General features: G+C 42.7%; 1 protein-coding gene across 2 annotated transcripts in view; it reads left to right on the top strand.

Moving 5' to 3' along the window:
• Window positions 1-23,094, top strand: part of DCT (dopachrome tautomerase) — a 32,802-nt gene extending 9,708 nt beyond the window's left edge. For both annotated transcript variants that reach the window (XM_044286831.1, XM_044286830.1), the window contains exons 2-8: window positions 11,049-11,348; window positions 11,920-12,020; window positions 13,771-13,937; window positions 15,024-15,203; window positions 17,025-17,160; window positions 21,618-21,819; window positions 22,175-23,094. In XM_044286831.1, coding sequence (XP_044142766.1) covers window positions 11,049-11,348; window positions 11,920-12,020; window positions 13,771-13,937; window positions 15,024-15,203; window positions 17,025-17,160; window positions 21,618-21,819; window positions 22,175-22,356 — 1,268 coding nt within the window. In that variant the 3' untranslated portion in view covers window positions 22,357-23,094. The remainder of the gene's footprint in view (window positions 1-11,048; window positions 11,349-11,919; window positions 12,021-13,770; window positions 13,938-15,023; window positions 15,204-17,024; window positions 17,161-21,617; window positions 21,820-22,174) is intronic.
• The last annotated feature ends 242 nt before the right edge of the window (window positions 23,095-23,336 follow it).

Genomic DNA, 23,336 nt, shown 5'->3' with positions numbered 1-23,336 from the left:
CAGTGAGACGGGTTCATATTCACTTAGACTGGTCTTATTTGTGCATGGGGGGAAAAAAGTCCCATCTCTGCAGAAAACTCCCAGAATGTTGGACTTTTAATGCAAAAAATTCACACTTTACTACTCAAAACTGTCAAATGAAAATAAGCCAGGCCTGAAGTGACAAACTGTTTTTTCATCTAATTCATGCATAAATAGATTAAAGGGGTTCTGCACTTTGTTTAAACTGATCTATCAGCATCTGATCAGCTGTTTGAGAAGGTAGCGGAGCTCCAGCAGCGCCGCGGCCTTCTCGCTGTTTACCTCAGGCCCAGTGACGTCACGACTAGTATCGCCTGGGCGAGGCTAAGCTCCATTCAAGGGAACGGAGCTTAGCCCCACCAGGCCAGTAATACTAGTCGTGACGCCACTGCGGTGAGAAGGCCGCGGCGCTGCTATAGTGCCGCTGCCTTCTGAAACAGCTGATCGGCGGGGGTCCCGGGTGTCGGACCCCCGCTGATCATCTATCCTCTGGATAATCAGTTTAAACAAAATGCAGAACCCCTTTAAGGGTACTTTCACACTTGCGGCAGAGGATTCCGGCAATGTGGCTGCAAACTGATGGCATCTGTCAGACAGATCAGGATCCTGATCCGTATGACACATGCATTGAAATGCTGGATCCGTCTCTCCGGTGTCATCTGGAAAAAAAGGATCCGGCATTAATAATTTATTTCTTATTTTTCTCGGTCTGAGCATGCTGGATCCGTTTTGCCGGAACACTCAGGCATTAATGCATGTTAATGGGGGAAAAAATGCCAGATCTGGCATTCCGGCAAGTGTTCTGGAATTTTGGCCGGAGATAATGCCACAGCATGCTGCGATATTATCCCCGTCCTGAAAATGCAAAAAGACTGAACTGAAGACATCCTGAGCGGATTGCTCTCCATTCAGAATGCATGGGGATAAAACTGATCAGTTATTTTCCGGTACTGAGCCCCTAGGACGGAACTCAATGCCAGAAAAGAATGACGCTAGTGTGAAAGTACCCTAAAACAAAAGCTGCAGAAATTAGACAACTCCTGAATTAGTCTGAAACGTCAAAGCAGTCGAACAAGGCGCAAAAGCCTCTGAAACAGGAGCACTTTCACTAGTATTGCACCCGCACTGAATCCGGACCCTTTCACTTCAATGGGGCTGTGCAGATGAGCGGTGATTTTTCATGCATCACTTGTGGCATGTTCTATATTCTGCGTTTTTCATGCAACGCAGGCCCCATAGAAAAGAATGGGGCTGTGTGAAAATAATGGCGTTCTTAATACAGGATGCTTAGTAAAATGTTGCTTGAGGGGTTAAAAAAAACGCATTGCACCTGCGCGATAAAAACTGAAGCACGCAATCATCAGTCTGACTGAAATTGTGTGCGCACTCGCGCGGGTTTCCCGCAAAGCACCCGGGACTCATCCAGAGCAAATCCAGTACGCCCGTGTGAAAGAGGCCTTAAGATGCCAGAGCAGCAATCAGCGGGACAACGGCCATGTGCATTCCGCATCATGGATGCAGATCCATTCACTTGAATAGGTCTGCAAATCTGGAGATGCGGAACGGAAACACTACGGAGTGCTTTCGTGGGGTTCTGTTCTGTGCTTCCGTTCCGCAAAAAGATAGGACAAGTTCTATCTTTTTGTGGAACGGATGGATCGCGGACCCCATTCAAGTGAATGGGTCCGCAATCCATATGCGGCTGGCCCTCAGTCGGTGACCGTGCATTGCGGACCACAATTTTTAAGAAAATTTCCAAAGTCAACTTTTTTTAAAGACCAGTTCAGTTCTGAAGTCACTTTGTGGGGCTTACATAATAGAATCAACCCATAAATGATGCCATTTTAGAAACGACACCCCTCAAACTATTTAAAACTAGATTTTGAAATGTTGTTAACCCCTTTAGGTATTCCACAGAAATTAAAGCAAAATGGAGGTGAAATTTCAAATTTCTATATTTTTATTTTTTTCCAGATCTCAAGGGTTAACAACAAAACAAACCCTGAATCTGCAGTTTGCAGAAACGCCCCATATGTGGTTGTATACCGTTGTTGGGGCCCAGAAGGCAAGGAGCGCCATTTGAAGAGACCCTTAGGTAACCCCACAGTCAAAACCCCCAAAAAGTTACCACGTTCTGTAAACTACACCATCCAAGGAATTTTTAAACGATGTAACGAGCACTTCACTCAATAGGTGTTTCATAGAACTGGGTGTGAAAATTAAACTTTTTTTTTTTTTTTTTTTTTTCTTGTGAAAAAAATAAATAAAAAAATTGGTGCTTTAGGCCCAAACTTTCTTTTTCACAAAAGTTAACAGGAGAATATTCCCTCCCCCCGCCCCAATTTGCTACCAACTTTCTCCTAAATACAGTAACTTCCCAATTGTGGTCCTAAACTGTTATTTGGGGATACGCCACGGCTCAGAAGGTAAGGAGCGGCATCTGGCAACATGGAATTTTCTGTCATGGTTTTTAAGAGCGATAACTTATCTTTTATTTTTGTTGAATGAGCTGCGTGAGGGCTTATTTTGTGCGGGACAAGCGGTAGTTTTTATTGGCAACATTTTGGGGTAAATTTTTGCTTTCTGTTTTTTTTTTTTTTTGGGGTACATACGACTTTTTGATTGCTTTGCCTTGTCATTAAGTTGAAAAATGGCAAGGTCCTTAAGGTGTTAAAGGGGTTATCCAACCCCCTGAAATCCCCCCTCCCCATATACCCGGGCCCTCACACAATGTATTTATCTCGATCCCTGGCACCCGCATCGCTTCTGAAGACTGCACCGCTGCATATCCCAGCCGCGCGGATGAAGACATCTAGGGTCGGGGTGTGGCATTGGTCAGCCAATAGCAGGCGTTGACAGGGACGAGCGTCACCCGCAATGCTAGGGAGGCTCATTCCTGTCACCGCCTGCAGTAAAACGGCTAGGGCAGAGCTGAAGCCCGCCCATCAGAGCCGGTGACGTCACCAAACACACTGCTGGGCGAAAGTTTCCACCCGGCAGTGTTATTGAAAACAAAAGAACCCATGCCCTGTGCGATTTGGCACAGAGCATCGTAGCATGAGGTGCTCCGATGCTAGCCTCAGGGGGGCTCCCTGGGTGAGAATAAGGGTATGTCCGGGTTCAGCTCTGAACCCGGACAACCCCTTTAATACAAGGCATCTACTAGTGTATTGTGATTGCCCATATGGTCTCCTTTGCTGTCTGGATTCATTTGCTTAGTTATGGCCAGCCTATACGCACTCCCACAGCCCCAGGTAACTGGGAGACTGGTACCTTTTCCTATAGTGTGCAAGCATGTCCACTACTGCTGGACTGCAGGGTGGTCATAACTATGGAAACGAGCAGTGTATAATGCGATGGAAAAATGAATCCAGCAAGTGAAGGAAGCGATATGTACAATCGCAATGTTACTGGAACTGGGGTCTTATTGGTCGGGTGGTCTCGCTCCTAAACTCAGCATTAGTTCCTCTTGTGCATAGGAGAATACAGCAATGTGGAGGTGTGATATGGAAGTAACTATGATGTGTTACAGGTCAGGCTACTTTCACACTTGCGTTCGGGGCTCCGCTTGTGAGTTCCGTTTGAAGGCTCTCACAAGCGGCCCCGAACGCATCCGTACTGCCCCAATGCATTCTGAGTGGATGCGGATCCGCTCAGAATGCATCAGTCTGGCAGCGTTTGGCCTCCGCTCCGCTCAGCAGGCGGACACCCAAATGCTGCTTGCAGCGTTCGAATGTCCACCTGACCGTGCGGAGCCAAACGGATCCGTCCAGACTTACAATGTAAGTCAATGGGGACGGATCCGTTTGAAGTTGACACAATATGGCTCAATTTCAAACGGATCCGTCCCCCATTGACTTTCAATGTAAAGTCTGGACGGATCCGTCTGAGTAACTTTCAGATTTAGAATTTCTGGAGCGGATCCGTCTGTGCAGACACCAGACGGATCCGCTCCGAACGCAAGTGTGAAAGTAGCCTCAGATGGCTAATTTGCTTTTGATTCTAGGCATGGAGTCGACCAAGCTAAATTAACCATATACTAACATAGTATATAAGGCCGAAAAAATACATCTGTCCATCCAGTTCGGCCTGTTATCCTGCAAGTTGATCCAGAGGAAGGCAAAAAAAAACTGAGGTAGAAGCCAATTTTCCTCACTTAGGCCTCCTGCACACGAACGTTTTTTTACACGGTCCGCAAAAACGGGGTCCGTAGGTCCGTGATCCGTGACCGTTTTTCCGTCCGTGGGTCTTCCTTGATTTTTGGAGGATCCATGGACATGAAAAAAAAATGATCGGGGTGGGGGGGACACACTGGCCCCAATGCTATTATTACAATAGAGGGAGGGAGGGGGGGGGGGGTTGGGGGGTGCGCACACTGGCCCCAATGTATTAAAACAATAGAGGGAGGGAGGGGGGGGGGTTGGGGGGGGGGCGCGCGCACACTGGCCCCAATGTATTAAAACAATAGAGGGAGGGAGGGAGGGGGGTGCGCACACTGGCCACCAACGAGTTAACAACAGGGGAGGGGGGGGGCCGCACAATGATATTCAAACTGGGGAGGGGGGGGGGGTCTGCCCCCTGCTGCCTGGCAGCCCTGATCTCTTACAGGGGGATATGATAGTACAATTAACCCCTTCAGGTGCCGCACTATCATATCCCCCTGTAAGAGATCGGGTGCTGCCAGGCAGCAGGGGGCAGTCTTGTACACAGTTTGTAGTGTATTCTAACTAGAAGCGTCCCCATCACCATGGGAACGCTTCTGTGTTAGAATATACTGTCGGATCTGAGTTTTCACGAAGTGAAAACTCAGCTCTGAAAAAGCTTTTATGCAGACGGATCTTCGGATCCGTCTGTATGAAACTAACCTACGGCCACGGATCACGGACACGGATGCCAATCTTGTGTGCATCCGTGTTCTTTCACGGACCCATTGACTTGAATGGGCCCGTGAACCGTTGGCCGTGAAAAAAATAGGACAGGTCATATTTTTTTCACGGCCAGGAAACACGGCTCACGGATGCGGCTGCCAAACGGTGCATTTTCCGATTTTTCCACGGACCCATTGAAAGTCAATGGGTCCGTGAAAAAAAACGGCACAACGGCCACGGATGCACACAACGTTCGTGTGCAGGAGGCCTTAGGCTGAGTTCACACGAGCGTGACAGATTTGGTCCGGATGCGTTCAGGGTGCGTTCAGTTAAACTCGCACCATTTTGCAAGCAAGTTCAGTCAGTTTTGGCTGCAATTGCGTTTAGTTGTTCAGTTTTTTCCGCGCGGATGCAATGCGTTTTGATGCATTTTTCACACGCGTGATAAAAAACTGAATGTTTACAAACAACATCTCCTAGCAACCATCAGTGAAAAACGCATCGCATCCGCACTTGCTTGCAGATGCAATACGTTATTAACGCAGCCCCATTCACTTCTATGGAGCCAGGGCTGCGTGAAAAACGCAGAATATAGAACATGCTGCGATTTTAAAGCATTGCAGAAGTGATGCATGAAAAAAAATGCTCATGTGCACAGCCCCATTGAAATGAATGGGTCAGGATTCAGTGCAGGTGCAATGCGTTCACCTACTGCATTGCACCCGCGCGGAAATCTCGCCCGTGTGAACTCAGCCTTAAGGGCAAAAAAAATTCCTTCCCGACTCCAATCAGGCAATCAGAATAACTCCCTGGATCAATGACCCCTCTCTAGTAACTATAACCTGTAATATTATTACACTCCAGAAATACATCCAGGCCCCTCTTGAATTCCGTTATTGTACTCACCATCACCACCTCCTCAGGCAGAGAGTTCCATAGTCTCACTGCTCTTACCGTAAAGAATCCTTTTCTATGTTTGTGTACAAACCTTCTTTCCTCCAGACGCAGAGGATGTCCCCTCGCCACAGTCACAGTCCTGGGGATAAATAGATGATGGGATAGATCTCTGTACTGACCCCTGATATAATTATACATAGCAATTAGATCTCCCCTCAGTCATCTTTTTTTCTAAATTGAATAACCCTAATGTTGATAATCTTTCAGGGTACTGTAGTTGCCCCATTCCAGTTATTACTTTAGTTGCCCTCCTCTGGACCCTCTCCAGCTCTGCTATGTCTGCTTTGTTCACTGGAGCCCAGAACTGTACACAGTACTCCATGTGTGGTCTGACTAGCGATTTGTAAAGTGGTAGGACTATGTTCTCATCACGGGCATCTATGCCCCTTTTGATGCAACCCATTATCTTATTGGCCTTGGCAGCAGCTGCCTGACACTGGTTTTTGCAGCTTAGTTTGCTGTTCACTAAAATTCTTAGATCCTTTTCCATGTCAGTGTTACCCGGTGTTTTACAATTTAGTATGTACTGGTGACTTGCATTATTCCTTCCCATGTGCATAACCTTACATTTGTCAGTGTTAAACCTCATCTGCCACTTATCTGCCCAAGCCTCTAATCTATCCAGATCCCTCTGTAGCAGTATACTGTCCTCATCAGTGTTAATTACTTTACACAATTTAGTGTCATCTGTGAAAATTGATACTTTACTCTGCAAGCCTTCTACAAGATCATGAATAAATATATTGAAGATAATAGGGCCCAATACTGACCCCTGAGGTACCCCACTAGTGATAGTGACCCAATCTGAGTGTGTACCGTTACCGTTAATAACCACCCTCTGTCTCCTATCACTGAGCCAGTCTGTTTTGAGTCTGTTCTAGATGCAATAAATGTATACACCAGTAGTCCACTAGACGGATGGCACAATGTGTTTCCGCAAACTGTTCTCAACAGATGTTGCAGATGTTCCATTTCCCTGGACTCGACCTTCTTCAGTGAGGTCTTAAACCGTCATAATGATTTACAAAGCTTAGGCCTTTATTTATTTTTATTGTGCATGAAATTACAATATTTAGCTAGGTCTCAATGTATGCATCTGCTTTAAGGAAGTTTTTACATGTCTCCTGTGTTTCTGCAAACTCTATTTCTATTGAAAGGAAACTTAACCCTTTCATGACCAAGGGTCATTGATGCCCCAGTGTCCAGGTCAAAATTTACAAATCTGACATGCGTCACTTTATGTGGTAATAGCTTTGGAACAATTTTACTTATCCACGCCATTCTGAGGTTGTTTTCTCGTGACACATTGTACTTCATGATAGTCATATATTTGAGTCAATATATTTCACCTTTATTTATGAAAAAATCCCAAATTTACCAAAAATTAGGAAAAATTCACAATTTTCCAAATTTCCATTTCTCTGCGTCTAAAACAGAAAGTGATACCTAATAAAATATTTGTTACTTAACATTCCCCATATGTCTACTTTATGTTGGCATCATTTTGGAAATGTCATTTTATTTTTTTAGGACGTTAGAAGGCTTAGAAGTTTAGAAGCAATTCTTACAATTTTTAAGAAAATTTCCAAAACCCACTTTTTAAGGACCAGTTCAGGTCTGAAGTCCCTTTGTGGGGTTTACATAGTGGAAACCCCCATAAATGACCCCATTATAGAAACTACACCTCTCAAGTTACTCAAAACTGATTTTACAAACTTTGTTAACCCTTTAGGCGTTCCACAAGAATTAAAGGAAAATGGAGATGAAATTTAAAAATTTCACTTTTTTGGCAGATTTTCCATTTTATATATTTTTTTTCTTTAACACATTGAGGGTTAACAGCCAAACAAAACTCAATATTTATTACCCTGATTCCGCGGTTTACAGAAACACCCCACATGTGGTCGTAAACTGCTGTACGGGCACACGGCAGGGCGCAGAAGGAAAGGAATGCCATACGGTTTTTGGAAGGCAGATTGTGCTGGATTGGTTTTCTGAACGCCATATGTTTTTTATTTTTCTGCCGATCGTCTTGTGCAGGGGCTCGTTTTTTGCAGAAAGTGTTGAGGTTTTTATTGGTATCATTTTTGGGTACATAGGATTTTTTGATCATTCATTATTACACTTTATGGGGCAAGGTGACCCAAAAATTGGCTGTTTTGGAACAGTTTTCATTTATTCATTTTCACAGCGTTCATCTGAGGAGTTAGGTCATGTGATAGTTGTATAGAGAAGATCGTTACGGACGTGGCAATATCTAATATGTATACTTTTTCTTATTTATTTAAGTTTTACACAATAATAGGATTTCGGAAACCAAAAAAATGATGTTTTAGTGTCTCTATAGTCTGAGAGCCATAGCTTTTTTATTTTCTGGGCGATTGTCTTAAATAGGGTATCATTTTTTGCGGGACGAAGTGATGGTTTGATTGATACTATTTTGGGGGTCATAAGCCTTTTTGATCGCTTGCTGTTGCACTTTTTGTGATGTAAGGTGACAAAAATAGCTTTTCTGGCACAGTTTTTTTTTAAATTTATTTTTATGGTGTTTATCGGATGGGGTCCATCACATGATATATTTATAGAGACGGTCGTTACGGACGCGGTGACACCTAATATGTGTATTTTATTTTATTTTTTCATTTTTTTATAGGAAAAGGCAATGTCTTTTTTTTTGTTTACATTTTTATTTATTTATTGATTTATTTTTACTTTTATTATTTTCACTTTTTTTTTATCAGTTCCCTCTTGGATCTTGAAGATCCAGTGGGGCTGATAGTTGTACTATACTTTGCAATGCTCTTGCATTGCAAAGTATAATACTTCCAGACTGCCTGTAGGTGGCAGCACTGGACGCCTTTGCCATGGCAACCGGACGCTTTTGCAAAGCGTCCGGTTGCCATGGCAACCATCGGGCGCTGCAATCACAGCGCTGCAGCCCCGATGGTGGAGAGGGGGAGCCCCCTCCCTCTGTTAACCCGATGGATGCCGCAACCGCAGCATCTATCGGGTTACAGGAGAGTGTCAGCATAGAGCTGACACTCTCTGCTGATGGCGGCGGCTCAGGAATGGAGCCGCCGCCATCGCACACAGAATGGGGAATCGGGGGCAGCGCTGGGGGGGGGGGGCGGCCAGAAAATTAATGCAGGGGGCGGGGAGGGGGTGGACCGCATCAGGGCAGGAAGGAGATCAGCGCAGCTGCGCAGGAGGCACAGATCTCCATGGTGGCACAGGTCAGCGGGGCACAGATGGGGGGGACCACAGAGAGGCACACCAAAGGCTTGGAGGATCGGGGGGCACGAGGACACCTTACCGATTTCAGGCTCTGATCTGCAGAGCGCAGATCAGAGCCTGAAACCGGCATTTTAACGCTGCCGCGATCCGATTGGTTAGTCTGCACCGACTAACCAATCGGATCGATTGCCGGCAAGGGGCCACTCTGATTGGTCCCTTGCCGGCATTACTGCACTGTATGCTGTCCGTGACAGCATACAGGGCAGGGGCAGAAGCTTTAATCCAAGCGTTTTGCAGATTAAAGAGCTGCCAGAACGTATATATACGTGGTAGCTGCACGGGGTATGTGCAACTATCACGTATATATACAGATTGCAGACGTGAAAGGGTTAACAAAAGGACAAAATCTTAATGACTTTGTCGCTGTTATTTAACATCAAACCCGCCTTAGGCTACATGCACACGACTGTATGTGTTTTGCGGTCCGCAAATTGCGGATCCGCATAAAAGACATCCGTCTTTTTTCCAGAGCTACGGAACGGACATACTGATACGGACAGCACAAGGTGCGCTGTCCGCATTTTTTGCGGACCCATTGAAATGAATGGGTCTGCATCCTATCCGCAAAAAAACAAAACGGAAACAAACAACGTTCGTGTGCATGTAGCCTTAGCAAAATGAAATGAATCTATCATACATCCTTATGTACTGAAAATAATAGTTCCCAAGTCTTTAGTTAACCAGTTTAATTGGGTCAGGATCCATTAATGGGAAAAACCTGATGGTTTTGCACCTAAGTTTATTATTATTATTTTTTTCTGTGATTACATTCAGTATTTTCCATCTGGCGTGCGTGTGTTTTCGCGCATGCTTTTTTTTTTCAATTCTGTGGTGCCAGAGCTGCATGAAAAACGCACAATATAGAACAAGCTGTGACTTAGTCCTGAACACAGAGATGATGCATTTTTTTTTTTTTTTTTTTTTTAAGAACGTGCGTCTTTAAATGCCATAACTTTTGTGAACTTTTTTCAGTGATATATGGTGCTTTATTGTTAGTGTCTTTATTTATTTTTTATTTTATTTTTTCTTCTCTCCACTAGCGCAAAATGCTAGTAAAATACTTTTTCAAACTATGCCTCCATTCCATAATGGGCAGTTTTTGGTGTAGGGTATGTATGGATTATGGTTTAACACTTTGTGGGCATTTAAACCTTTTTATTTATTGCTGATTTTAACCCCATTTACAGGGTAAGTACAGCCCCCAGAGCCTTTATAGTACTGTAAAGCCTTACTGCAGATCTGATCCGATTAGAGGAAAGCCTAGGTTTGCACTGCAACATGTGTCGTGCAACATTTTTTATGACAGTAGTCTATGGTGTCGCGCTGCGATGCGACAGTCGCCGAAAAATCCATCTTGAATGGGTTTTTGCGACTGTCGTGTTGCTACAATAATAAAAATTGTCGTGCAACAAATGTCGTCGTATAGACCTAGCCTTAGAGTATTAAAGTTCTTGACTTCTAAACCTACACACCCCTTTAAATGATTTGTCTGATCTTTTCTAACTCCCCCATAAACATATTAGGTTTCAAGGCTTCTTTTAGGTTATGTTTACACGGGACTGTGAATTTTAAGAAATCACATCTACGCACAAACAAAAAATGAAATTGGCGGATTTTAAATCTTCAATATGTTAACTAATAATGAGTGTTTCACCCTTTTTCAGTGCATAGTGTGAAATCATGGGAATGCTGCAGCGGAGGCGTGTAAAACAAGCGGATATTGCCATGTATTTGTTTTGCTGCAGAAATTCCACCTTGTGTGGCAATCTTCATAATGTGTATGGAGGAATAAACCACCTGGTTTATTAAAATGAAATATACTGTAATTTTTTATTTATTTTTTTAAATATTAGTCACTGTTCTGTTTTGACGTTCATTTTAAATTGGCAATTTTTCTTCTTTTCTTAGGAAACTTTGCAGGCTACCATTGTGGGGAATGTAAATTTGGCTGGACGGGAACTAACTGTGACCAAAGGAGGCCACCAGTGGTCCGGAAAAATATTCACTCTCTAACGCCTCAGGAGAGAGCTCAGTTCTTGGATGCTCTGGATCTTGCCAAAACCACCATTCATCCGGACTTTGTGATTGCTACCCAGCATTGGCTTGGAATTCTTGGGCCAAATGGAACCGAACCACAAGTGGTGAACACCAGCATCTATAACTACTTTGTCTGGCTCCATTACTATTCTGTCAGGGACACATTACTAGGTTTGTTAATTATTATTTTTTTTATCTCATTTGAAATTGGAACGGATTTTCAGTCAATGTTTTTATGTAGTTTCACAATAATGCTGATGGCTTTCCTTTTTCCCTCTTTCCTTTTCTTTCCCATGTAGACCATCTGCTTACAAATTATAACAAATAAGGGCCGCTCGTTTAGGTGTGGTGCAGACAGATTTATGTCCTATAGAATATGATCTTTTCTTTTGATGAGTATTTGTTCTAGTTTTATGTGCCTTCCAAATGTAATTCGCCTAAAGATCAATATCCTATTCTCTTCTGCTATCCACAGACCATTAAAATGCAGTGGACCTAAAGCTGAACCCTGCAGCATCATTAGCCTGTTCTACTAGGCTAATCATAATCGGTTCTATCAAATTACTAAATGGACATCCAATTAATCAATTCATTGTACTAAAGAAAATGGACGCTGAATTCATTTATCCTTCTAGGGAACCTTTTGGTGCTGTGATTGAACTGTGTTACGGTATATATTGGAAGCATAGGTAACATTTTTACCTATTTTTGTTTTTATAATATAAATATTTTTATGCTTCAGGGCCCGGGCGTCCATTTAAAGCTATTGACTTATCTCATAAAGGACCTGCCTTCGTCACATGGCATCGATACCACCTGTTGTTGCTAGAGAGGGATTTGCAGGTAACCCTTCACTGTGGACTCATTTTAAGAGGTTGTCCAGTTTTTATTTTTTTATTTTTATTCACCCCCCCTTCTTTTCCCCAGCTAGAAATGCATGTGAAGAAATATATACTGTAAGTGTCGGCCTAGGGCCCACCAGAAGATAAAATTCTGGGCATCCACTGTACAGCTACATGCAAATACTGTCTGCTCACACAATGGCAGGGAGCAATAAGTTGCTCAAGATGATTTGATCATGGGTAGAGATGAGCGAATCGACTTTGAATGGTACATCTAAAGTTTATTTGCTAAAAACTTTGTTCTAATACTGTACGGAGAGCCCTCTCCTTACAGTGTTAGGCCCCATGCACACGGCCGTGTTTCACAGCCGTGTGCGGGCCGTGGAACCGCGGCCTGGATCCCTCCTGAGAGCAGGAGCGCACGGCGTCACTGGTTGCTATGACGCCGTGCGCTCCCGGCACAGTACAGTAATACACTGGTATAGATCATACCAGTGTATTACTGTATTGCGGCAGCAGGGAGCGCACGGCGTCATAGCAACCAGTGACGCCGTGCGCTCCTGCTCTCAGGAGGGATCCAGGCCGCGGTTCCATGGCCCGCACACGGCCGGCCGTGTGCATGGGGCCTTAGAATGTATGGGATCTGATGAGTAGAGGTCACGCAAGACTTTGTACAATAACTCTTGGTAGTTTTCTATTACTATAGAAAAACCTTGGAACTGAACTCTGTTTCGGTTCCAAGGTACCACTCTGAACCGAACCAGAGTTCGGTTCTAAGGTAATTTTTACATTTATTATTCCTGAAGTTGTTATACGAAGTCTCGTGAGACTTCGTAAAGTAATAACTTCAGCTCATCGGAGCCCATACATTCTAATACTGTATGGAGAGGGAACACATCCGAAGTCTGTACCATCCAAAGTCAATTCGCTTATGTCAAATTATAGGGATTCCTACAACAAATTTGAGAAGGCAGGTCATGGGAAAGGATACTGGCTGTTCTTCTGTACCTAGAAGTCATCTACCCAGTTTTTGTATGGATATAGGGTAGTTGAGATGCTGTGCTGGGGGGACTTAGGGCCCACCGAGGTATTCTCCTGTGGGCCAGCTAGAGCCTGTATACTGTACTTGCCTCCTCCCCCGACGCTCTGTGGCTCCAGTGCTCTTCTCTTTGGTCTTCTGCCCCCATCTTTCAACTTCCACATGGACGTGGTCACCTGTGCTGCTGCAACCAATGACTAGCCTCAGCGGTGACGTGTCCCCCAAGAGACGTGTGACCCGGCAGTGATGTGTCACTTGTGCATTGCTGCAGCCAATCCCCATGACCTTGCCAATGCACAAGTTGACACACGTACTGGAAGTCCAGCAAAGTGCCATAGAACCAAAATGGAGTGATGGGGAGCAGGTAAGTATGGATCTTTTCACAAGTACTGCTGCAAGTACAAATCGCCCAAGGCACACAGACGGCTTCCATTCCTTGCTGATCCGCAGTTTGCGGACCACAAAATAACGGAACGGTCGTGTGCATGAGGCCTAAATCGGTGTGCGCTTTGGGGGGGAAGTTCATCCACATGACCGTTTCTGCTCCTTGGCTTTGACAAACATAAGCATAACCTTCCACGTTCAGCAGCTCTGATATGGCAAGTCGATGGTAACAGCTTTGACATCCTATGATGTTTTTATGGACCGCAGCAATTCGTTTGTTTTTGAATTTCCAAAATTTTTATGAATTTTTTTTTATTTTTTTTCTCAGAGGCTTATTGGTAACGACTCGTTTGCTTTACCATACTGGAACTTTGCTACTGGAAGAAATGAGTGTGACGTGTGTACAGATGAGTTGTTTGGTGCTCCTAGGCTGGAGGATCCCACATTAATCAGTGTTGGGTCAAGATTTTCGAACTGGGAAATTGTGTGTAACAGGTAACTTATTGCCAGCTTTTGCTGTACATGGCTAGTGTATAGCATATATATAACAATTTGTAGCTATCAGGGGTCATTTATGAAAGGCTGGCGTTTTAGACCAGTTTTTGAAAATGCCCTGCACTCCAGGAGGAAGCTGCTAATTTAAGACTAGGACAGGCCTCGTCATAAAATGGGTACATCCACCGAAAGACCTTGAGGGAGATTTCACAAACTCTAAAGTAGAACTGGCTTAACTGCCCATAGCAACATATCAGATTCCACCTTTCATTTATCACAGCTCCTTTGGAAAATGAAAGGTGGAATGTGATTGGTTGCTAAGCCAGTTCTACTCTACACCAGTTTGATAAATCTCCACTCTTGTGCCTAAGCTGAAAATTACTCTAGCCCCTGAGAAGATTTCAGTCGTCAAATTACGGTATATTAAATTTGTCAGGGCTGATGGCCCAGCCCCCACCACTCCCCAGTGTTGAGGGTGGCGTAAAAACGTCACATGTATCTAAATTCAGGCAAACGGGCACAAAATGGAACATTTGACTTTTTAACAACAAAAATTGGCATAAGGGGCCATCAGAAATTACCTTTGTGTATATGTATAAATTTGGCCTTGGCAGACTTTGGCGCACACATGTTTGTGAAACAAAAATTGAAACTTAAAAAAAAAAAAGGGGGGGGGGGGGGAAATATAGAAACTAAAGAAATTTCACTGTGTGTAGCATGGTGGCTCGGTGGTTAGCACTGGTGCCTTGCAGCGCTGGGGTCCTAGGTTTGTTTCGGACCAAGGACAACATCTGCATGGAGTTTGTATGTTCTCCCTGTGATTGCCAGGCTTCCCTCTGGTTTCCTCCCACACTCCAAAGACATACTGATGGGGAATTTAGATTGTGAACTCCACTGGGGTAAGTAATGATGTTGTCTGTAAAGCACTGTGGAATATGTTGATGCTACATAAAATAAATTTAGCACACATTTAAATATCTTTGTCAAACTATGTGCAATGTTTGATACATTTTTTGACAATTATGGTAAAACTGACTTAAATTCTGCTCCTGATTTAGTCTTCCCTTTCTACGCCATCTATTTTAGCCTGGATGACTACAATCGTCGGGTTACCTTGTGTAATGGAACTAATGAAGGTTTTCTTCAAAGAAGTCCAATTGACAGGTCTGGTGGGCAACTGCCATCAATGGACGATGTACAGAAATGTCTTTCACTACAAAATTTTGACAATCCACCTTACTTCTCAAACTCTACATTTAGTTTCAGGTATGGTTGTGAGTTGTGTACACAATGTGCAAAATGTGTTTCTAAGGCTACATGCACACGACCGTATATGTTTTGCGGTCTGCAAAAAAAAAAAAAAAAGGATGACGTTCCGTATGGCATCCCCTTTTTGGGGCGGATCCATTGTAATAATGCCTGTCCTTGTCCGCAAACTAGAAAAAAATAGGACATGCACAATTTCTTTTTTTTACGGAGCAAAGGAACGGACATACTGATGCGGACAGTACACTGGTGTGCTGTCTGCTTTTTTTTTTTTTTTTTTTTGCGGACCCGTTGAAATAAATGGGTCCGCATCCTATCCGCCAAAAAAAAATGGATCGGACACGGAAACAAAATACGGTCGTGTGCATGAGGCCTTATGTTTTTTTTTTGGGGAATATTCTGAAATGTTTGTGTGGTTTTTATATTTTGATTACATAAATTTTCGAGCATTGGGCATGACTCAATATATTTTGTGACATGAATAAAACAAGACTCTGGAAATATGTCTAAAAATTATTTTGATTGTGGGATTTGTCATGGATTTCACCCTATGCTTTTGCAAAGGGTCAAATCCGGTGTGGATATCTGCACTGCAGGTCATTTAAACTGGATGTCCCAGTATAAAGGAACACTAAAACTAGGAATGGATGAAAACGGCAAACAAGAAATCTAGTTCTCACGGTTTCAGTCGGCAGCATTTTCTGTATGATCCTGATACAGTCTTGTAGAATCCTGCGAGAACGAAAAAGCTATGCTCCTGCTGGTCTACTCGGTCTTGGGCCTCATGCACACGACTGTATCAGTTTCTGCAGTGCGTATACTTGCTGTGTGCATCCTATATTTTTTCCTTCTGCAGGTTCCGCAGCATCTTTCAAATGCCTATTTTGAAAAGTCAGTGTGTGTGTGTGTGTGTGTGTGGTCATTAAAGTGAATGGGTCTTCATCCAATCCATGCTGAGGGCAGAGCTGTGTCCTAGCATGTATGTAACATATGATATGTACTGTAGCCTTATCATAATGAGAAGAGTGGGTTTCTGTCTAGAAAGGTAATATACATATTACTGCTTTAGTCACATACACAATATATGATTGATTATAAAGACACCAGTATTGTGTGTTAGCTCAGTAAGATAAGGCTGTAGCCTGGAGGTAACTGGGCAGCTTGGAAGAGACCTTCAGATTTTTATTTCTTCAGACATTTTGTTTTTCTCCCTGATTTAACCCATAGTAAAAGTTTATAGCTTTATATATGTTTTTTATTTTTTAGACTTAAAAGCTAATTCATATTACTGGGTTCTTTTATAAGCATTGCTGTGCCTGTGAATAAACAAATTATGTTTTAGGTCTCATTATATTATGGCAATAGCCTTTTATTATGGGTTGAATGCGAGAGAGAAATAAATTGCAGAAAAAAACATGTCTCTTCTGGGAACTTAGCCTTGCCTTGCATGTAGAGATCCTGACTACTTGGCTCCAGACTATAAGCTTACCATATAAAGAAGAATGTTTTTTTTTTTTCTATACTTGGAAAGGTAATACTTATTATTGGTTTCTTTGTAATTATACATTGTGCTTGTTAATAAAGCAGTAATATGTACCGTATATTGGCTTTCTAAACATAGAAATCCACTCTTCTCATTATGGTAAGGCTACAGCACATATTATATATACTACATACATGTTAGGAGACAGGGGACAATCAAGGGAGGGGGGGATTTACATTGATGTATGGGGAACTTGTGTATGCTAATTCTTCCATTGCATTAACAATTTCATTAAATACTGGTGTGTAGTCAAACATTTAATATTTTTTTGCATGCAGGAATGCACTTGAAGGCTTTGAGGAGCCAGATGGAGAATTGGACCCACCTGTAATGAATCTACATAATTTGGTGCATGCATTCTTAAATGGAACCAGTGCTCTCTCACACTCTGCTGCCAATGACCCCATCTTTGTGGTAACTATTTTATCTTCTTTTTCTGTTACAACATGAGCTCACAGGGAACCTGTCAGGAGGTATGTGCCCCCAAAAGCACCACCAGTACCTGGCACTTCTATTCATCTAGCCTCCAACAATGTTCTTGTTGGCCCAAAGACGTGCTTCATTATGATAAAAAATAACTTTGAAACTTTGCATCCATGTTCTACATGAAGATTATATCCCTGATGTTTGAGGTGGAAACACAGAAATCGAGGTCTTCACACTCAAATCCTTCCCCTCCCTGTTTTTGACATCCTGTAGGACAGGAAATGTCCTTACAGGCTGGAACAAAGTTCCACATGTCGGTTACTAGTGGCGGTTTTGAGGGCACATGCCTTCTGACAGATTCTTTAACCACTTAAGGACCACAGGTTTATACCCCCCCTAGTGACCAGGCCCTTTTTTACAAATCGGCATTTCACAACTTTCACGGTTTATTGCTCGGTCATGCAACTTGCCACCCAAATGAATTTTACCTCCTTTTCTTCTCACTAATAGAGCTTTCATTTGGTGGTATTTCATTGCTGCTGACATTTTAACTTTTTTTGTTAATCAATTTTTTTTTAAATAAAACTACATTTCTATATATTTTTTTTTTTCTCTAAATTTATTGTTCGACATGTCTTTGATAAAAAAATGTAATAAGTGTATATTTATTAGTTTGCGCAAAAGTTATAGCGTTTACAAACTATGGTACAAAAATGTGAATTTCCACATTTTGAAGCAGCTCTGACTTTCTGAGCACCTGTCATGTTTATTGAGGTGCTAGAATGCCAGGATAGTATGAAGACACCCCAAGGTATTCCGTGAGGGGCATGGGGAGTTCCTAGAATTTTTATTTTTTTTTTATTTTTTTGGCACAGGTTAGCGGAAAGTGTTTGTGCGCGCGCGTGTGTGTGTGTGTGTGTGTGTGTGTGTGTGTGGGTTGTGTTTTTTTTTTTTTTTTTTTCTTACAAAGTCTCATATTCCACTAACTTGTGTCAAAAAAATTACATTTTACATGAACTTGCCATGCCCCTCACGAAATACCTTGGGGTGTCTTCTTTCCAAAATGGGGTCACTTGTCGGGTATTTATACTGCCCTGGCATTTTAGGGGACCTAAAGCGTGAGAAGTCTGGAATCCAAATGCGTAAAAAAATGCCCTGTGAAATCCTAAAGGTGCTCTTTAGAATGTGGGCCCCTTTGCCCACCTTGGCTGCAAAAAAGTGTCACGTGTGGTATCGCCGTACTCAGAAGTAGGGCAATATGCTGGGTGAGAAATATCTCTCTAAAAGTCAACTTTTCCCTTTGTATAAAAAAATTGTCATTTATAGAGATATTTCTCTCACCCAGCATGGGTATATGTAAAATGACACCCCATAACACATTGCCCAACTTCTCTTGAGTACGGCGATACCACACGTGTGACACTTTTTTGCAGCCTAGGTGCGCAAAGGGGCCCAAATTCCAATGAGTATCTTTCGGGAGGGCATTTGGATTCCAGACTTCTTCTCGCGCTTTAGGGCCCCTAAAATACCCCACATGTGACCCCCATTTTGGAAAGAAGACACCCCAAGGTATTCCGTGAGGGGCATGGGGAGTTCATAGAAGGTTTTCCCCCTTTTTTTTTTTTTCTCAAAGTCTCCCTTTCCGCTAACTTGTGACACAAAATTTGGGGTGTCTTCTTTCCAAAATGGGGTCACATGTGGGGTATTTATACTGCCCTGGCATTTTAGGGGCCCTAAAGCGTAAGAAGAAGTCTGGAATATAAATGTCTAAAAAAATTTTACACATTTGGATTCCGTGGTGAGTTCATGTGAGGTGTTGTGGTGTTTTTTTTTTTTTTTTTTTGTCACAAGTTAGTGGAATATGAGACTTTGTAAGAAAAAACAAAAAAAAAAAAATCAATTTCCGCTAACTTGTGCCCAAAAAAATGTCTGAATGGAGCCTGACAGGGGGGTGATCAGGGAATCTATATGGGGTGATCACCCCCCTGTAAGGCTGGTTCCATTCAGAGGGCCGTATGTGTTTTGCAGATCCATGGATCGGATCTGCAAAACACATACGGACGTCTGAATGGAGCCTTACAGGGGGGTGATCAATGACAGGGGGGTGATCACCCCATATAGACTCCCTGATCACCCCCCTGTAAGGCTGGCTCCATTCAGAGGTCCGTATGTGTTTTGTGGATCCGCAAAACACATACAGACCTCTGAATGGAACCAGCCTTACAGGGGGGTGATCAGGGAGTCTATATGGGGTGATCACCCCCCTGTAAGGCTCCATTCAGACGTCCATATGTGTTTTGCGGATCCGATCCATGGCTCCGCAAAACACATACGGACGTCTGAATGGAGCCTGACAGGGGGGTGATCAGGGGTTAATAAGTGACAGGTGGGGGGGGGGGTAGTGTAGTGGTGTTTGTGCTACTTTTTACAGAGCTGCCTGTGTCCTCTGGTGGTCGATCCAAGCAAAAGGGACCACCAGGTAGCAGGTATATTAGACGCTGTTATCAAAACGGTGTCTAATATACCTTTTAGGGGTTAAAAAAAAAATTGCATCTACAGCCTGCCAGCAAACGATTGCTGCTGGCAGGCTGTGATTAGCTAGTTTACCTCCGTTTCCTGTGAACGCGTGTTCACAGGAAATCTCGCGTCCTGCGAGATGACGCAGATTGGCGTTAGTGTGTCCTGGCAGAGCCGCAGCATTGACGCCAAGAGGGCCTTCCTCTTCCACACTTTCTTTCTGCATAAACGTTGCACATACTGGCAACTTTGGAAAGCGTATAACTATAAGAGTATGTTCAGACGCTATTAATACATGGCGGAGATATGTTTTTTTTTTTTGTTTTTTTTTTTTCCTTCCTCTGGATCAACTTGTAGGATGACAGGCCGAACTTTATGGACAAATTGTCTTTTTTCGACTTTATGTACTATGTTACTATGATTTCTAACTGAAAGGAATAGGAGGTGAATTATGGCGAAGAATACAGTCAGAAATTAATTCGTAAAAAAAATACTGGGTGAATATCCTACCCTGAGCCGACATTGAATTATAGATTACGATCAGCTCTGTAGGAATATGTATAAAACTGTATAAAGAGCATAGAGAAATACTGCATGCTCCACTTACTTTACAAAGTTAGCATTTTCATCCATATTAAGTGATGCCAGACATGATGTCTAATGTACGAGTTGGGACTAGTGCAAATTCCCAAATCTGAAGATCCGTTTCACTTTTTCGAATGGCCCCTATTTCGTTGTTTTAATAGTGATCTAAATATATTGGCAGAGGTTTTATTGCCTTTGAACAACTAATTTCATCTATTGTCAATATGAACCAATGTGGAAAACTACAGCATGTGTCAGTTCTAGATTATATACAAATATTTAGATTGAAAGGAGGAGGGTCACTATTCCATGCCATTTCTGGATGCTGGTAGGGTGGTCAACAGTGTGCAGTGGCCAGAAGTGTGGCAGATAATGTTTCAGACCAGAGGATCAGTCAATGAAACGCGCTCCATGTGTGAGCAGTTTTCCTGGAATGCACACTACTCATCTGAAGGAGATTTTCAGCACCATAATGATTTATTATGTGAATTCCTTCCTGACGGAGTCTGCTGAACTGTGGTCAAATAATCCAGTAACTACGGTTCAGTAGACCAGCAGTAAGATGGTAATTGACAGCTTTATAAAGCATTATGATGCTGCAAATCTGCTTCATATGAGCAGTGTTCCTTCCAGGAAATACCGCTCGCACAGAACTGGTTTCCCGGAGGAACATGTTTGTCAGAAAACCTACATTAGCTCAATTTACTCTTCAAATCCTACATCGCATGTCTTATTGTTTTTGAGACTTGGCCTGGCAGTCCTATTTCCTCCCCTTTTGCTATCATGATTAGAGACTATAGGTGAAGCGGAGAGTACAAGAGATGTAGCTTTATAATTTTATTACCATATTTTTTGCTTTATAAGGCGCACTTAGGTTTTAGAGGAAAATTAAAAAATATTTTGACCCAAATAAAATAACAGAATAATATTTCACACTGTTATGGGAGGGATCTGCGGATGACGCGCTGTTATGCTATGTGACTATAGCGCCCCTGATCCTTAGGAATGTATCCAGGCTCTGCCGTACATGGAGTCATTCTTAACCCAACCCCCCCTCATCCTTAATTGTCCCATTTAATATAAAAGCTGATTACGGTACAGTCCCTTAAGTGTTTATATTAAATATGATTGTAATCTCCTTCATCCTTAAGAATACACCCATGTACTTCAATGAGGGGGCTTGTAGTCACACATTTAATATAAATGCTTAGGCCAATAATGGTGCAGTCCCTGGACAGTGTTTATATTAAATATGACTATAAACCCCCCCCCCCCCCCCTTTAAGAATAAGTTCATGATCTGCAGGCAAGTGTCACAAGTTGAAGCATGCTTTTACTTTTTAGGTACTTCATTCCTTCACTGATGCAATATTTGATGAATGGATGAAGCGATTTCAACCTTCTGATGGGGTTTGGCCCCAGGAACTGGCCCCGATCGGACACAACCGCTTGTTTAACATGGTGCCTTTCTTTCCTCCAATAACTAATGACCAACTCTTCGTATCCGCTGACCAGCTGGGATATACATATGCTATTGACTTGCCAGGTAACTACAAGTATATCATGTTCTTATTTTCTGCTTGGATTCATTGAAAACCATCTTGAATGAATAGTGTTAAAAGCTCCAGAACTTATTTGTGTTTCATTTGTATTTTGCTTCACATAACTCTTTTTTTGTAAAGACATTAATGTATAGCTTATTATTTATTTTAACGGCATATGGTCTGCTTGAATGGCTTGCCGTTTAGCTCAGGGATGTTAACGACTATCAATTTCTTATCACTTGGGGAGTAATAATTTGTAACCGGAAATGACAGTAATTGTAGACCATAAATGTTACCAGCAATAATGAACATCTCCCCCCAGTAAACGTCTTCTATGTTACGTTTCTCCTCTTCCAGCTTCTGATGCAGACGGCCGTGCAGTCTCCGTGGTGATTGCGTCAACTGTTGGTGGAGCGCTTATTGCCTTGCTTGTCGTTTTGGTGTTGCTTGTTCTCTTCACACACAGAAAACAGCGTCAAGGCTTTGAACCGCTCATGAATGCAAGATACAACAGTACCAAGTATACAGAAAATGCCTAATGGAGCTATAGTCCAGACGTGCACTATATTACAGAATCTACTGTTTTACAGTATGTCTCATCGGTAATATAAGTTGGTGGCGAGGTAAAAAGCGGAATAAACCCCTCATACGCTGCTTTGATGAACACCAAGCCTATATTGTCTTAGACATTGCCTGCTATGAGCAAATTATCTTTGAAAAGTCCATTATAGCATTATTTAAATCACTTCTTGGTAGTGTCTGGTTTATAGGAGTGCAGTATAAACCGAAAAGCCCAAAATCTCTGTTCACTGCCGGTATATCCACCCATACTGTATTGGCCTAAAGGAACACAAATATACACACCAGATTGAAAGCCCTCTTACAAGGGGTAAAGCATTGGATGAGGGTTTGTATAGTCGCTCGTTCCCCCGTGTAAATGTCGCTAATCACTAGAACAAACGAGCAATGCTCATTCGTCCGGCGATTTTGTTTCTTTATCGTTTCCTGGTGTTCAGCTGGCAAGCACGGAGTTTGTATGGGTGAGAACTATTGTGGTAGCGATCGCCTTCGTGCAGTGATCAGGCACTTATTGGAAATGTTCGGTTCAAACCTGATAATTGCCTTTGCATGAGGCCATATAAAAAGGCCTTGAGGTCCGGATCACACTATGTTTGAGCACTTCTCCAATTCTCCTGATATAATCCTTTAAAGTGGTCATGGAATCTGTTAGCCAGGTGTATGCCAAACATGTATTAAACTGTAAAAAAACAAACATAATGAACAATTTTTTTTTTCCCATTAAATAATTTTTGCATAAATGTATGTTTTTTGTCTCCTTGCATTTACTTTCTGTGCTGTATTACCCCTATATGGTCAGAATTGAAGGAAGGGCACCTAGGGCAATGATGGCTAACCTTGGCACTCCAGCTGTGGTGAAACTACGACTCCCAGCATGCTCCATTTATTTCTACAGAGTTCTGAGAGCAGCCAAGCAAGGGGGGCATCTTGGGAGTTGCAG

Source organism: Bufo gargarizans, chromosome 3 (genome assembly GCF_014858855.1).
Source record: "Bufo gargarizans isolate SCDJY-AF-19 chromosome 3, ASM1485885v1, whole genome shotgun sequence".
Classification (NCBI taxonomy): domain Eukaryota; kingdom Metazoa; phylum Chordata; class Amphibia; order Anura; family Bufonidae; genus Bufo; species Bufo gargarizans.
This window is presented reverse-complemented; position numbering and strand designations above follow the sequence as displayed.